Source organism: Bufo gargarizans, chromosome 4 (assembly GCF_014858855.1).
Source record: "Bufo gargarizans isolate SCDJY-AF-19 chromosome 4, ASM1485885v1, whole genome shotgun sequence".
NCBI classification, from domain to species: domain Eukaryota; kingdom Metazoa; phylum Chordata; class Amphibia; order Anura; family Bufonidae; genus Bufo; species Bufo gargarizans.
In genome coordinates this window covers 417,317,015-417,334,348 of record NC_058083.1, presented here as the reverse complement: position 1 = coordinate 417,334,348, position 17,334 = coordinate 417,317,015, and the positions used below count along the sequence as shown (strand labels likewise).

At 42.8% G+C, this 17,334-nt stretch overlaps 1 protein-coding gene across 1 annotated transcript in view; it reads left to right on the top strand.

Annotated features, from left to right (window-relative positions):
• Positions 1-17,334, top strand: part of VTA1 (vesicle trafficking 1) — a 249,869-nt gene that overhangs the window by 216,474 nt on the left and 16,061 nt on the right. The window contains exon 7 of the mRNA XM_044289753.1: positions 1,634-1,717. Within this exon, the coding sequence (XP_044145688.1) occupies positions 1,634-1,717 (84 nt within the window). The remainder of the gene's footprint in view (positions 1-1,633; positions 1,718-17,334) is intronic.

Sequence of the window (17,334 nt, the reverse complement as noted above, 5' to 3'; positions counted from 1 at the left end):
ATGTAAGATTGGGTAGCCCCCAATATGGTAACACTCAGTTATCAATCATTTCTGAATTTCTTTAAGGAATAATAGAGCAATGTTACAATACAAAGATGCCCCAGTATTTACTAAAAGAGACTTTATATGAAGAGGCTGGTTATGTAAGATTTAATTTACTGAAATTTGTTAGCCAGAGGCAGAACATATTGGAAGGCATCCGCTTGTTCATTTTAATTATCATTTTTATTTTGCTTATAAATGAGCAAGGTGTTTCCTTTCCTTATCCAGTGTTTATGCGTTAAATCATTTGCACACATTGATATGATCCCTACTACAATACTAAATATCTTTATCTGAGGGAAATCCTTCTGATATCTACAAAGAATACTTCATGTACTAGTTCAGGTCATATTTATTTCACTTCTATTGTTAATAAGGTGGTACCGCCCGAGGGCGTCTTTTATCATGCACGTAGTGTTATTGGCCACATCACTGATACATTGTATCTGGGCTTCCATGTGACCCACCGCTGGTAGACAGATATTTTAAGAGTTCATTTCAGTATCATTTAAAGGCACACTGACAGGCCGTTAGAGCAAATAAAGTGACATATATTCTTCTATGGTCTTCATATGCTTAATTAAACTATACCATTATCACCCCTCGCTGCCTTTCCGTTACTTATAAAAAGTGTTTTTTATCAATATGCAAATTACCTTACTTTGTGCCCAAGGGGCTGTCCCTCATTTAGTTCTGTGCCCAGCCGAGCCCCAACCGCCGTCTCCTAGTGCCGCCCAGCTCATTAGTATTCACTGCACTGGGCGGCTTTATTTTCTCCCGTCGCAGTGAAATCCCGCGCATGCCCAGTACTATCTTTTTACTGGAGCTGGAGGGTGCCGGGGACCTTATCCGGCGCAGGCACGAAGAGACAAGGTGAAGCTGATGCCAGGAAGATAGTACTGGACATGCTCGGGATTTCGCCGCCCAGTGCAGTGAAGACTAATGAGCTGGGGCGGCACTAGGAGACTACAGGAAAAAGTGCCGGCCTCTCTGGTGGCTGGGATTGTGGGAGCTCACATAGGCTGGTGCTTTTTTTTCTATAGTGTACAAGCGCCACCACCGCTGACTGATTGCAGGGTGGTTATAACCATGAAAATGAGTAGTGTATATAAAATAATGGAATAATGAATCCAGCCAGCAAAGGAAGCAATATGGATAATAAATACATCGCATTTTGGACCCCTTGCGTTCAAAGGGTCCACTATCCATAAGATGCAGCAAAAATAGGACATGGCACGGAAGAGCTGTAAACACAAGGAAGCCCTTCCATGCGCTTCTGGGTCCATGTGCCGGCACCACAAAAAATGGGACAAGTCCTTTCTTTCGCCGTGTATTGAGGATCACAGACCTAATGAAGTCAATGGGTCCGCAGTGTGCTGCTGAGTGCACACTACCAGTGTCTGTGTTTTGCGGACCCGCGGTTTACAGTCCTCAAAACAGGCACAGCGGCCCCACAGTCGTGTGAATGCGGTTTTGTTTTCCCTTTGATGGTTTCACTAAAGTGATTTAATATGGATTTAGGGCATAAAATGTCACACTCTGTTTGGATATAGTTATGTTCATTTAATTGTTTTATTCTTGTGTTTTGTAGGTGTAGCAAGCAATGCCGATGTTCATCCTTCACCGCAAAATATACCCTCTGTAGACCCATCACTGTACAATGCACAACCACAAGGTATGGCTCAATTATATATACTGTACCTTGTAGTACAATAATCAAAGCCAACACAAAAATGGTTATTTACACAACTGGTGGAGTGATGTACACCTGCTAGGTAAGAAAAGCAGGAGTACCTGAATGCTTACAGGAACCACAGCGATAACTTGGTGCTACCTGTATATGTGCCACGTGTAATTGTGACGTGCTACAGCAAAAAGAGGAGAGTGCTTTATAGAGCACTAGCATCTGTGTAAGTAATGGAAACTGACTGACACCAGGAACACCGGCTCCTGTGCTCACCTTGCGGATATGTGCAGAGGCACCACACTTATTACACCTGTATAGATGGAAGGTGCGCTGCAGAACCACTGGCATCCAAGTGCAGTAGAGATGCAGTAAGCGGATAAAAGCAGATCTGTCACCATTAGCTTCATATCTGTTCACTGTCTGAAGAAGGGAATGCTGTATACCACAAAACATTTTGCTCATGTGCCGTCAGAAATAAAAGATATAACTTCTAGCTGAGGGGGATCATCCAGTAATACTTTGACAGCGCAGTCTACGTTGTGCGCATACAGGGGAAGGCTGGGGAAAAATGAGCTTTGTCCAGAAGCACTCCCATCCATCAAGACACACTGGAATACAGCTAGGTACCTATGCACTGTTATTCACTAAATACATTTACCTGGAGGGGGGAAGGTTTACACTGCAAACAGCATTTGCTCAGAATTTCACTCAAATAAAATTTGGCATACATTAACATATCTACACATATAGTTGATCAAAATGTAATCCTACCTACATACCACTCAGTGTTGTTATGTTCCTCTTCAACCTCTTACATGGGTTGAACAAGGCCAAATCTACACACATGATTTTTAGTAGCTCAAGAAGTAGTAGCGGAATTAATGAGGTCATTTATCAAACTGGTGTAAAGTAGAACTGGCTTAGTTGCCCATAGCAACCAATCAGATTCTACCTTTTATTTTCCAAATGAGATGAAAATGAAAGGTGGAATCTGGTTGCTATGGGCAACTAAGCCAGTTCTACTTTACACAAGTTTGATAAATTACCCCATAAGTTGTTCTCTCTAGTGCTTTCATAGATTAATCTCAATCGCCATTGTAAAAGTAGGAATAAGAAATCTAATTTGAGGATCAGTTTCTAACATTAAAGGTGGATTTACTTGTGCAGACTCTGACAGATGATCGGGAACGAACTTCCTGCGAACGCTCGTTCCCAATAATCTGCCCGTGTAAGGCTACTTTCACACTAGCGTTCGATCGGATCCGTTCTGAACGGATCCGATCATATTAATGCAGACGGAGGCTCCGTTCAGAACAGATCCGTCTGCATTAAATTGGCAAAAAAAAGCTAAGTGTGAAATTAGCCTGAGCGGATCCGTCCAGACTTTTACATTGAAAGTCAATGGGGGACGGATCCGCTTGAAGATTGAGCCATATTGTGGCATCTTCTAACGGATCCGTCCCCATTGACTTACATTGTAAGTCTGGACGGATCCGCACGCCTCCGCACGGCCAGGCGGACACCCGAACGCTGCAAGCAGCGTTCAAGTGTCCGCCTACTGAGCGGAGCGGAGGCTGAACGCCGCCAGACTGATGCAGTCTGAGCGGATCCGCATCCATTCAGACTGCATCAGGGCTGGACGGAAGCGTTCGGGTCCGCTCGTGAGCCCCTTCAAACGGAGCTCACGAGCGGACAGCCGAACGCTAGTGTGAAAGTAGCCTAAAAGTACTGACTGTCACCCGATTTACGAGCGATACGCTCATTCATCGGGTGATCCTGACGTTCATGCAGCCACTTAAGTTATAGTTTCTAGACAGCAGATCGTGCGATCTAAACAGCAATCTGCTGCCCAGAAACATTGCAGCTCTATGAGGACATGCGATCACAATAGCAAATGCGAGGTCTCCTCTGCTGAACAAGCAGTCGACTGTCGGGAAGGAGCACCTCCTCCTGCTCATTGCACCATGTAAATGCAGCTTAAGCTATATTTGGCACTTGGGTGCATAGAAAATCAATGCTCAATCAAATGAAGGGATTAATTGAAAGCAATTTTAGACACATGGTAGTGATCATGCTGATTAGGCCTAAATCGGCTCCTGACTTCCTTCTAATGGACCCTTTACATGGGCTGAGAATCCGCCAGATAATCGCTAATGTGTCTGGATAGAGATCTGGTGGTGTAAAGGTGCCACCAGTTACCTGATGAATGAGCAAAACTTTTGTTCATCAGGTAATAGATCATTTGTGCGGACACAAAAATCGTCATTTGCCGGGGGCAGATCGTGCAGTGTAAACACGCTCTACTGCCGGCAAACAACGAGTTGGTAGGCGGCAAGCAATGGCGTTATTGATTGTTGTTCCTCAAACTATGGAGGAGTTGGCTGCATGCAAGTACAGTGGTCTCCTTCATTGACGAGCAGGTGCTTGCCGCTTCCTTCCCAACAATCGCCTGATGTATCATCCTGCCTAAGGGCCCTTTACACATAGACATTACTGCTTGGAGCCAGGAGCTCTACAGAATTTATGTCCTATTATTCCTTGGGCAAACGACACCGCTACTGCTGTTTAGTAGCAATGGAGCAGATTTACTAATCCTGTGTAATATTCAGTCAGTGTAAATGTACCGAAGACAGTCATTCTAAGGCTCACAGTTTTTCACTAGAGATGAGCGCATTTCATATTTTGACATTCGTTCACACTTCGTTTGGTGGTAATAGGTGAATTACATTATGGATTCCTTTACCACGGACCATAACGTAATTATATGACGGAATGCATAACGGGATGCCTTTAGAGGCATTCCGTCATAATAGAAGTCTATGGGCTGCAAAACGTATCCGTCCCGTTTCCGTTATGCAGGGGAGGACAGTGACAGAGGCTGAATTCCACGCTGTGTCACTCGTGAGCTAAAAGTAAGTGGTTGCTGAGAACCAGCATCATAATCATTGCAGCATGGAGAAGAGGCGAATCTGCCTGAGAAGAGTCAGTTATTCATAAGATCCTGTTCTCCCCACCCATTTGCTGATGATTGACATTCTTCTCCTTACTTTTCTCCCTAGAAGAGAACTGCCAATCATCAGCAGATGGGTGGGGAGAGTAGAAGATTATGAATAAAGCTGATCACAGGTTCCCTTTAAGCTGTAACTGACCGTAACTAAGGAGAGTCTGTCTTCAGCGGTTCACTGAGCACTAAAGATGCCTGTGTGTAACAGTGATAGGTGAAGCCTCTGGATGTTAGGCTAGGGATACACAGCGGCCAGGATCGCTGAGTAGCAGTGATCCCATAGAAGTGAATGGCTGTGTTAGATTTCGTGAGACTGTCACAGTGATCCTATTCATTTTTATGGGATCTCCACTACTCTGCGATCCTGTTTGCGTGACCAGTGGCACCGTGTAGCCCTAGCCTTAGCAACGCTGTTAACATTCTTCATACCCTGTTTTCTAGTAGAAAGAAACTTCTTAAAGTGCATTACATAAATGTCCCTAGATTGTATTAAAAATAAACCGAAACGACAGTTACCGGTATACGTTAAGTCGCACACCTTTCCTGCTAATAAAAGCACATAATAAATACATAAAAACATAATAAACGCATTCAGCTCAGTTTTTGCACCAATTAAGCCCGAATTCCGACAAATTTAGCTTTGTAAGTTTCCTCCCTTGTGTTTGATTTTATTATTAAAGGGGTTGTCTGGGCTTTTATTATTGAGGACCGATCCTCAGGATAGGTCATCAATATCAGATCAGCGGGGAGACGGTGCACACACGCTGTCTCACTTTTCTCTTCCTGTCCGTGGCTGCTGTCTATTGTAAAGACCATAGACAGCAGCTGTCAACAGAAAGAAAGAATGGGAGACCACAGGAGAGCATAGTCTCCTCATACAGCTGATCCGGACCCCCGCCAATCTGATATTGATGACCTATATTGAGGATAGGTCATCAATACTAAAAGCTCGGACAACCTTTTTAAGAAATCTTTAAGTGACAGCTGTGGCATAATCACAAGTGACAATTTACATGGAAATCCATGGTTCTGATGCAGTAACTGTAATTTGGCATTTGCCAACATGTTACATGTCGGTGCAGCAAAATCTAACTTGACATTTTCACTATTATGTGAAGTTTTAAATGGCAATTTAAAGTTTGCTGTATCTTGGATGTTTAACACGTTAAATGTCATGCTAAAGTTTGCTACATTTGTACATGCTTATATTTTGTTAGCTTTATCTTCTAGTTGTTACATTTTCTTACTCGTTTTTGCATGTATTTTCTATTAGTGTATGTGGTACCCTACCTCAATTTAGCAGTGGCTTTTACCGAACATTAGTTTGGAAAGCCTGACTTAAAACATGTTCCAATGAAATTTTACTTTCTGTAATTTGTTAAGAACCGAAGAATTGCTATAATGAAGAAAACCAGTAGTAAGCTTTCTTAACATGAACCGCTTACAATGATATAGTGGTGGCTTTTCCCTCGACTGTTGAACCTTCCAGCCATGCCTACAGTGTCTAAGCAATGTAGAGATATGACCTCACACTCTTTGCTCTCAAATCTTGGATTTGTGCCATTTCTAATGGGAAGTAATCTATTTTCTCTGAACTAGCCCTAGATTATGTCACAATGTCTTGAAATTTTTGCTAAAAGATTTAAACATGCTATTGTATTCAAATAAAGTGTTTCTGGAGAAATCTTGCAGAATTCTCTCTGTGGAACATTTGTCTTTGAAGGTTCTCATTCATCCAGGTCGCGGGATATCAGTAGAAATATGTCATAGCAACTTGACTTGTATTTTTTCCTGAACACGTTTCACTAGTTATCCAACTGGCGTTCTCAATTAGAATGGCTTGTATGAAAATTTTCCTGCATTAAAATCTGAGACATTTGATATGGGACAATTATGGTTTATTTAAAGTGAACATGCCAGGTGTTATCTGCTGCCTTAACTGAGGCTGTGGTAGAGGGAGAGAAGCTGATCCCTGTGATACACAAGTTTATTTGAAGAAGGGTTTCTGAGTAAAAAGCAGAGTAAACCCTGACAGGCCTCAGACAGCAAAACGCCTAATTACCCCTGCCCCTTTCAGACGAGCGAGTTTCACGCATCGAACTTCTGGAAGGTATTGGATAACACAGACAGCATTATGTCAGTCTGAAAGGGGCCATAGTTATTGACAGCCTTCTATACATAGAAAGCTGTGAATCAGCTCTTTGTGGGCGGGGTAATCAGGAGTGTCACTGTCTCTCATAGGAGTTCTGTTGGGATTTACTTCAAATGATGTGTGTGTGTGTGTGTGTGTGTGTATGTATGTATGTATATATATATATATATATATATATATATATATATACAGGTGAAACTCGAAAAATTAAAATATCGTGCAAAAGTCCATTTATTTCAGTAATGCAAATTGAAAGGAATTGCATTAATGCAGCTTACAATTAGAATTTTGTGAAAAGGTTCAATATTCTAGGCTCAAAGTGTCACACTCTAGTCCGCTAATTAATCCATACCCTCTGAGCAAAGGGTACCTCAAAATGGTGACTTTGGGGTTTCAGAAGCTGTAAGTCATAATCATCCAAATTATAGCAAATAAAGGCTTGAAATATCTCGCTTTGCATGTAATGAGTCTATCTCATATGTTAGTTTCACCTTTTAAGCTGCATTACTGAAATAAATGAACTTTGCACAATATTAAAATTTTTCGAGTTACACTGAACAAAAATATAAACGCAACACTTTCAGTTTTGCTCCCATTTTGCATGAGCTGAACTCAAAGATCTGAAACATTTTCTACATGTACAAAAGACCCATTACTCTCAAATATTGTTCACAAATCTGTCTAAATCTGTGTTTAGCCTCATGCAGACGTCAGTGTTTCACGGACGTGTGCTGTACGTGTTCTTCACGGACAGCACACGTCCCTATTCATTTTAATGTGTGTATTAACACATCAGTGTTTCAGCACGGTCCGTGGGTCCGTTTTTTTTACCACGGATGCATGCTCTATTTTGTCTGTGTTCACAGATCTCACGCCCATTATAGTCTATGGGTCTGTGAAAACCACGGATGCCATCCGTGTTTCACGGATAATTAACAAGAGATTCTTTTGAAAATTATTTTTCAGCTGTTGAGTGTTAGTGAAACACGGATGCAACACGGACAGCAAAAAAACGCAACCATGGATCCAACACGGATCTGTCACGGGAGAAAACACTGATTGAACGTGGTCCGTGTTATCACTGATTCAAAACTGACACGGACGTCTGCATGAGGCATTAGTGAGCACTTTTCCTTTTCCCAGATAATCCATCCCACCTCACAGGTGTGGCATATCAAGGTGCTGATTAGACAGCATGAATATTGCACAAATGTGCCTTAGACTGCCCACCATAAAAGACCACTCTGAAATGTGCAGTTTGATCACACAGCACCATGCCACAGATGTCTCAACGTTTGAGGGAGCGGGCAATTGGCATGCTGACTGCAGGAATGTCTACCAGAGCTGTTGCCCGTGCAATGAATGTTCATTTCTCTACCATAAGCCGTCTCCAAAGGAGTTTCAGAGAATTTGGCAGTACATCCAACCGCAGACTACATGTAACCACACTAGCCCAGGACTTCCATATCCAGCATGTTCACCGACATGATTGTCTGAGACCAGCCACCCGGACAGCTGCAGCAACAATCTGTTTGCATAACCAAAGAATTTCTGCACAAACTGTCAGAAGCCGTCTCAGGGAAGCTCATCTGCATGCTCGTCGTCCTCATCGGGGTCTGGACCTGACTGTGTAACCGACTTGAGTGGGCAAATGCTCACATTCAGTGGCATCTGGCACGTTGGAGAGGTGTTCAGTTCACGGATGAGTCCCGGTTTTCACTGTTCAGGGCAGATGGCAGACAGCGTGTGTGGATAAGCAGTTTGCTGACGTCAACGTTGTGGATCGAGTGGCCTACGGTAGCGGTGGGGTTATGGTATAGGCAGGCATATGTTATGGACAATGAACACAGGTGCATTTTATTGATGACATTTTAAATGCAAAGAGATAACATGACGATATCCTGAGGCCCATTGTGCCATTCATCCACGACCATCACCTCATGCACGGCCCCATATTGACAGGATCTGTACACAATTTCTGTAAGTTGAAAACATCCCAGTTCTTGCATGGCCAGCATACTCACCGGACATGTCACCCATTGAGCATGTTTGGGATGCTATGGATCGGCGTACACTACAGCGTTTTCCAGTTCCTGCCAATATTCTGCAACTTCGCACAGCTATTGAGGAGTGGACCAACATTCCACAGGCTACAATCAACAACCTGATCAACTGTATGCGACGGAGATGTGTTTCACTGATAAAACCTGTGAAAGTAGAAGCCAATTTTCCCCCCTTAAAGGGTTTCTACCACTTGCAGATCACATATTTGGTGATCAGACACTAGCGATCCGCTAGTGTCTGATGTAGCTTACAAGCTAATTATTACCTTAATCCGTTCGGCCCATACCTCAAAAAAAGCACTTATATCTTTATGCAAATGAGCCTCTAGGTGCTATGCAGGCGTTTTTCCAGCACCTAGAGGCTCCGTCTACCTTGCAGTTTGCCGCCCATCGCCTCGCTCCAGCACGCCCATCTTCAACTCTATTCGATCCTCCCCCTGCTTCTGCCTTCCGAAATCTCGCGCCTGTGCCGTTCGTCGCGGAATTCGGCGCAGGCGCAGTCAATGTCTGACCGCTCCGTGCTCAGACATTTCCACTGCGCCTGCGCCGATGACATCGGCGCAGGCGCAGTGGAAATGTCTGAGCACGGAGCGGTCAGACATTGACTGCGCCTGCGCCGAATGCCTCCGAATGCCGCGATGAACGGCGCAGGCGCGGGATTTCTGAAGGCTGAAGCAGGGGGAGGATCGAATACGGTAAGAGATGGGCGTGCTGGAGCGAGGCGATGGGCGGCAAACTGCAAGGTAGACGGAGCCTCTAGGTGCTGGAAAAACGCCTGCATAGCACCTAGAGGCTCATTTGCATAAAGATATAAGTGCTTTTTTTGAGGTATGGGCCGAACGGATTAAGGTAATAATTAGCTTGTAAGCTACATCAGACACTAGCGGATCGCTAGTGTCTGATCACCAAATATGTGATATGCAAGTGGTAGAAACCCTTTAAGGGGAAAAAAAATTCCTTCCTTCATATGCTCTATAATATCCTGCTCTAAGGTAAGGCAGCAGAAATCTGGTGACATGTTCCCTTGAAAGTAAAGGTTTACATATGAACACTATTTTACTTATAGAAAAAAAAATTGAATATTTTCATGAATACTGTATTTTTCGCTTTATAAGACACAGTCCCCCCCCCCCCCCCCCCCAAAGTGGGAGAAAATGGCAGTGTGTCTTATAAAGCGAATACTAGTGAGCGCTTCCATTATGGAATCGCTCGCTAGTATGCATTAGGAGGGGGGCGGGGTGTAGCACTGTGAGCACTTCCCATACTCGCCCTCCCTGGTCTTCTTCCCTGGGGCCGCGCTGCACTGCAGTTCCTGACCGTATACAGTATCAGGATGTAGTGCACACACTATGACCAGACACTGCGCACAGTCAGATGACAGTGCAGCGCAGGTCCGGAGAAGAAAAGGGTGTGTGACTTCTGCAGAGACTGCCGGACCTGGAGAGGAGCGGCTGACCAGGAGAGTTACAGGAGAACCATGAATGACAACACGTGACATACTGAAGCAGAGCATTATCCCCTCCCTTCAGAAACTGCCTCAGAGCAGTATTCCAACATGATACCAACCCTAAACACACCTCCAAGACGACCACTGCCTTGCTATAAAAACTGAGGGTAAAGGTGCTGGACTGGCCAAGCATGTCTCCAGACCTAACCCCTATTGAGCATCTTTGGGGCATCCTCAAATGGAAGGTGGAGGAGCGCAAGGTCTCTAACATCCACCAGCTCCGTGATGTCATCATGGAGGAGTGGAAGAGGATTCCAGTGGCAACCTGTGAAGCTTCATGCCCAAGAGAGTGCTGGGAAATAATGGTGACCACCTAAGATATTGACACCTTGGGCACAATTTGGCCATTTTCACTTAGCGGTGTACTTACTTTTGTTGTCAGCGGTTTAGACATTAATGGCTGTGGGTTGAGTTATTTTGAGGGCACACCAAATTTACACTGTTAGACAAGCTGTACACTGACTACTTTAAATTATATCAAAGTGTAGGTCACATGAAAAGGTATAATAAAATATTTTAAAAAAATGTGAGGGATGTACTCGCTTTTGTGAGATACTGTAAGGGAAGTCTGATCTAATGTCTGATGGGGGTCTAGCATGGAAGTCTGATCTGAGGTCGGATAGGGGTCTAGCATGGAGGTCTGATAGGGGCCTCGTCTGGTGATCTGATGGGGTTCTGATGTGAGGTCCTGATATGGGGGTTTGATTTGAGGATATGAGATCTGGTGAAGATTTTTTTTTTTTCTTATTTTCCTCCTCTAAAACCCTTTGTGCGTCTCATCATTAGGTAGATTCAGGTAGATTTACTAATTCCATCTAACTTTTAGACAGCTTAAAATTAGTCTACGCAGTCTAAAAGATGGGCAACATTTATCACAGTGGCTCATGCTGTATGTTAAATTTGATGATTTTTTTTTTTTCTTAACCTCTTAGTGACCAGCAATATTCTTTTATACGGCGGTCCCTAAGGGCCTTAGGCTTGGTTGACGCCTTTTTATGGTGGCCTAAGTGCTGCACAGCAAAGAGCAAGCGCTCAGCTCTCTTATGACAACCGTGCTCCTAGTCTTATGGCCCGGCTCTGATCACAAACATTTAACCCGTTAGATGCTGTACTTAATAGCCACTGCTGCGTCTAAGTAGTTTCAGAGGGAAAGTGATTCCTCTATCACCCATCAGCACCACCTCGTTTGAAATTTCTGGGTGCTGATGTCTTCACATGGCAGCCGGGGGTCCAATGAAGGCCCCCAGGTCTACCTTCAGTGTATGCAATTTAGATTGCCTGTCAGTTTCCTACTAACAACATAACACACTGCATTACAGAATTAGTACAGTGTATTATGGAAGTGATTCCATGTCAAAGTATTAAAAGTAAGAATTAAAGTTTAAAAAAAAAAAAATCACACCTTCTATACTTTTTAATGAAAAAAGTAAAAACCCCTCCACATATTTGGTATCACTGCATCTGTAATGCTTTAAATTAAACAATTCTAACATAATTTATCTCGCATGCTGAATGCCTTTTAAAAAAATAAATAAATCAGTATCTGATCAGTGGGGTTCCGACACCCGGGACCCCCATAAATCAGCTGTTTGAGAAGGCAGCACAATACCAAGCACAGCCTCTATACAATGTGCGGCACTGTGCTTGCAGCGTTCGGGTGTCCGCCTGGCCGTGCGGAGGCGTGCGGATCCGTCCAGACTTACAATGTAAGTCAATGGGGACGGATCCGTTTGAAGATGCCACAATGTGGCTCAATCTTCAAGCGGATCCGTCCCCCATTGACTTTACATTGAAAGTCTGGACGGATCCGTCCGAGGCTATTTTCACACTTAGCTTTTTTTTTGCCATTTTAATGCAGACGGATCCGTTCTGAACGGAGCCTCCGCCTGCATTATTATGAGCGGATCCGTTCAGAACGGATCCGCCCGAACGCTAGTGTGAAAGTAGCACAGCGCTCACAGGAGGGCTGGTGCCTTCTCAAATAGCTGATTAGTGGGGGTCCTGAGTGTTCGTGGAAATCCCTTTTAACTTTGCAAAATTTACAACAGAAAAACACAATGGGGGAAATTTATAACAGGATTTGATAATCTCTCTGCTGCTGGAGGTTTCACCTAATTTATGGCGTAGTGCCCTTGACTGAAATTTGCAGCAGCTTACGCAAGAAAACTGGCATAAAAGAAGATACATTTGCTGAGCCTGCTGGCCCAGCCCCCTTCCCACACTCGCCAAACCAAACATCCTGTAAAATTCCTGATGGATGGGGTCAGGTGCACTACTGCAGCCAATAAATGGCCTCAGCGGTGATGTCTCCCTAAGATCTTTGAACAAAAGATCTTTTGTCTATCAGACTAAAATAATGCTCTGTCATCAGTCAGCTAAAATGATCGTTCTTTGTTATATTTCAAACAATGAACATAAATTTTGGTTGAAATCGTCTGTTTTGATCAACCTCAGACTATTTTGTATGGCCACCTTTAGCCCACCTTTTGTCCATCACATATGTTGTACAGCATTATACTGTACATTAAGAGGATGAGATCTGACATGCAGATTGTCCGTTTTCCAGGACAAGCCTAACAACCCTCTCCTAAGCTCTTGCATTCAATAACTGTCCATAAGGGCCCATTCACACAACCGTATGGCTTTGCGGATCTGCAATTTGCAGATCCTTAAAACACGGACACCGGCCATGTGTGTTCCACAAATTGCGGACCGCACATGTCGGCAACCATAATAGAAAATGCCTCTTCTTGTCCGTGATTGCGGATAAGAATAGGACATGTTCTATCTTTTCTGCGGAGCCGCGGTACGGAATAACGGATGCGGTGTGCTGTCCGCATCTTATGAGCGCCCATAGAAATGAATGGATCCACAAACCTTCCGCAGAATTGCGGAATGGCTACGGATCCATTCATACGGTCGTGTGAATGGGCCCTTACAGTAATATTAGTGTTAAACTAGTGCTTATATTATTACTGATTATTTTTTGCTTTATTTGTAACTTAATGAAATCATTCGATTCAAAGCATTTAAGGGATATTTTGTTTGTTGCACTGTAAGGTGTTGTACCTTCACTAAGTCCAAACCCCTTACGTTGGAGTATATAGAAATCATTGGGCCTCATAGCAAGAATCTAAATTGGGGTCCCCACACCCCATCCATAGCCCCTCCCTCTACCCATTCCTGGCCCCTCCCTTTGCTCCATGAGCTGTGCTTGCTGCTGTGTGTTATATAGTTTGCCGTCAAGACTGGACTGGGATAATAAAACACCTGACACACAAACCCCACCAGCCCACATATGATATTTCATAAAAATAATGATGCACACTATGAAGAGCAATTTTTACTTGCTCATGCCTCCATGTCAACGATCAATACAAGAAAGGAAATAAAAGTAGAACACAAATATGCTTAATCACATGGTCAGGGACATACGCTACCCTTCCCAACAGCAATGCATTCCATAGTAGCTTCTGAGACCAACGAGCATTGTAAAATTACCTCCCCAACTTCACCATATAAATACATCATTCCAGCTAAAATATCTCCCAAAACAACACCAAATAAATACCACCATGAAGTACAAAATACCCAGCATTATTGTCCCCTGACACCCTCTCCCACACAGGCAGCGTGAGCATTGTCCCCATTTAAATGTCTCACCTTTATTTGGTACTTGGAGGACAGGAGCAGTGAAGCTGGATTTGGAGGGAGAGAGCCTTCTGGTAGAAAGTAGAATAGAGTGGGTAAAATGAGATGTGGTGTAACAGGTTATATGGTGCCGATGGTCAGATAGTAAGAGGTATAATAGATGCAATGTGTATAGATATATTGTATATACAGCAATGTACTGATATGTGAGGTATAAATTACACCTTGTACTTCACATATCAGTACACTGCTGTATATATTGCATATCTGTAGCCACACCTCATACCTCTCATATCAGTACACTTCTGGATATAGTATACATTGCATCTGTTATACATGATGTATAATATGGCACTTTTGAGGTATGAGAATCAATAAGGCATGAAGAAATACTTCTGAGTAAAAAAAAAAGGGGAATGGGGTGTTCGGACCACATTGTAGACTCAATGGAGAGCTTACCTTGCAGTTCTTCTGCATGCTGTCTGGGGTTGAAGGACCTATGATGATGGGTCATGGCAGATGCACCTTTCTAACCTGACCTGGGAACTACACCATTCTTTGTGTAGTTCCTCTACTAGATGGTGCAGGACCAATGGCGATGATGTTATCACAGGTCCTGGCAGCTAAACTTGCTAACCTGGGATCTACACAATTCTCTGTGCAGTTCCTTTACTAGATGGTGCAGCACCTGTGATGCCATCATCACAGGTCTTTTAGCTTTCTGGACTGATGATCTGGTCTGCCGCCATTGGAGGTACTCCACTGCCCTGACGTAAAATGAGCAATCATCTTTCTGTGCCAGTCTCTGCACTCAGTTCATAGGATTTACTAACCCAGAGAACAAATTACTTAGCAAATATTCTACATGGTTGATTCTGATGCTCTATAGTGCTCCTTTCTTTACAATTTTTCAGTAGAAATAGTCAGTGACCTTCCTCAACTTCTGCTGAAAATATTAACTTGTTGTAACTGGCATTACATTTATCTTCTTCAGGATTCCAGCTGCCTAGATGATAACCAAATATAAATATTGGAAAAAGATAGTAGAAGCTATTTGTTGACTGTAAAGTATGTCCTGAGTGCTCTCTGATGTACCCCAGATATGTTCATGCATGAGCAACGCTACAAATCTCAAACAGTGACACGGTTGTATAGTAGGTTAAAGGGGATTGATTCCTTAAAACAATGGCTAAGGAATGTTAATTTAATAAAGAGTGTCCTCTGATCTGCCAGATTCAGAGTCATGTTTTTTTTTATTTCTTATTAATAAGACTGATTACAGTGAAAGGCTTGCATGACCAGGGAAGGCGTACATCTACAATGTATACGTCATGTTCAGAACCCTAAAGCATGTAGTGGAGTTGCTATATAACTCACAACACAACAACATGTTAATAAAAAGGTTTAGCAGATTGTTTGCACCACTGCCTAATTCTTTAGTATACTACTTTCATCAAAGCTTTTCTTGTTTCAGCAGTCCTGATGTGATGTGTATTCTGGTACAGCAATTGAACCCATGTGTAAAAACTTTGAATGCTCCAGGAGTTGTGCACTGACTTGGCTTGTTTTTCTTGTGCACATTCTGTAGTCCATAGTAAACCAGGCGACCCCAACTCCTTTTTCAGATGTCCTTTTGAAAAGCATAACAATGACTTTTTTTTTTTTTTTTTTGCCGTTCTGAAACTGTTGTTGTTGATGCATGTCTTGTAAGGTTTGCCCTCTATAGTGTCTCAAAACTGTTGACTGGTTTCAAGAAACCAAGCAATAAATGTGATTCTCCAGCAAAAAAAGAAGTAAGCGTTACTTATCTGACAGCACCACTGCGGCTGGGAGAACCGGATTGGCAGTGCGGAATCTGTCAGGTAAGAAGCGCCCTGTTAGTTTTTTTTAATTACACCTGCTCACCACTGCAGATGCAACGGCTAGAAGGTAAACAGTGAAGAGGAGGCAGCGTTGACACCGCACACTCCTTCTCTTCAAACAGCTGATCGGAGGGGGTGCCGGGTGTCGGACCCCCTCCGATCTGATATTGATGACCTATCCTGAGGATAGGTCATCAATAAATATAACTTGGACAACCCCTTTAAGGACCCTGCCATATTTCACCTTAAGGACCCGGACATTTTTTGCAAATCGGACATATCACTTTATGTGGTGATAACTTTAAAATACTTTTACTTATCCAAGCCATTCCGAGATTTTCTCGTCACATATTCTACTTCATAACAGTGGTAAAATAGAGTAAAAAATAATAATTTTTTATTAAAAAAATCTAAATTTACCCAAAATTTTGAAAAATTTGCAAATTTCCAAATTTAAATTTCTCTACTTTTATAATAGATAGTAATGCCTCCAACAATAGTTATTACTTTATATTCCCATATGTCTACTACATGTTTGGATCATTTTGTGATTGCCATTTTATTTTTTGGGGGACGTTAGAAGGCTTAGAAGTTTAGAAATCCACTTTTTTAGGACCAGTTCAGGTCTGAAGTCACTTTGTGAGGCTTACATATTAGAAACCACCCAAAAATTACCCCCTTTTACAAACTACACCCCTCAAGGTATTCAAAACTGATTTTACAAGCTTTGTTTACCCTTTAGGTGTTCTACAAGAATAAATGGAAAATACAGATAATATTTTTTTTTTATCAGATTTTCCATTTGAATTTATTTTGTCCAGTTACAAAGCAAGTGTTACCAGCCAAACAAAACTCAATATTTATTGCCCCGATTCTGTAGTTTACAGAAACACCCCATATGTGGTTGTAAACTGCTGTAAGGGCACACGGCAGGGCGCAGAAGGAAAGGAATGCCATACGGTTTTTGGAAGGCAGATTTTGCTGGACTGGTTTTTTGACACCATGTCCCATTTGAAGCCCCCCTGATGCACCCCTAGAGTAGAAACTCCCAAAAAGTGACCCCATTTTAGAAACTGAACCCCTCAAGGTATACAAAACTGATTTTAGTAACTTTGTTAACCCTTTAGGTGTCCCACAAGAATTAGTGAAAAAATAAAGATGACATTTCCAAATTTCACTTTTTTGGCAGATTTTCCATTTTAATAATTTTTTTCCAGTTGCAAAGCAAGTGTTAACAGCCAAACAAAACTCAATATTTATGGCCCTGATTCTGTAGTTTACAGAAACACCCCATATGTGGTCGTAAACTGCTGTAGGGCACACGGCAGGCCGCAGAAGGAAAGGAACGCCATACGGTTTTTGGAAG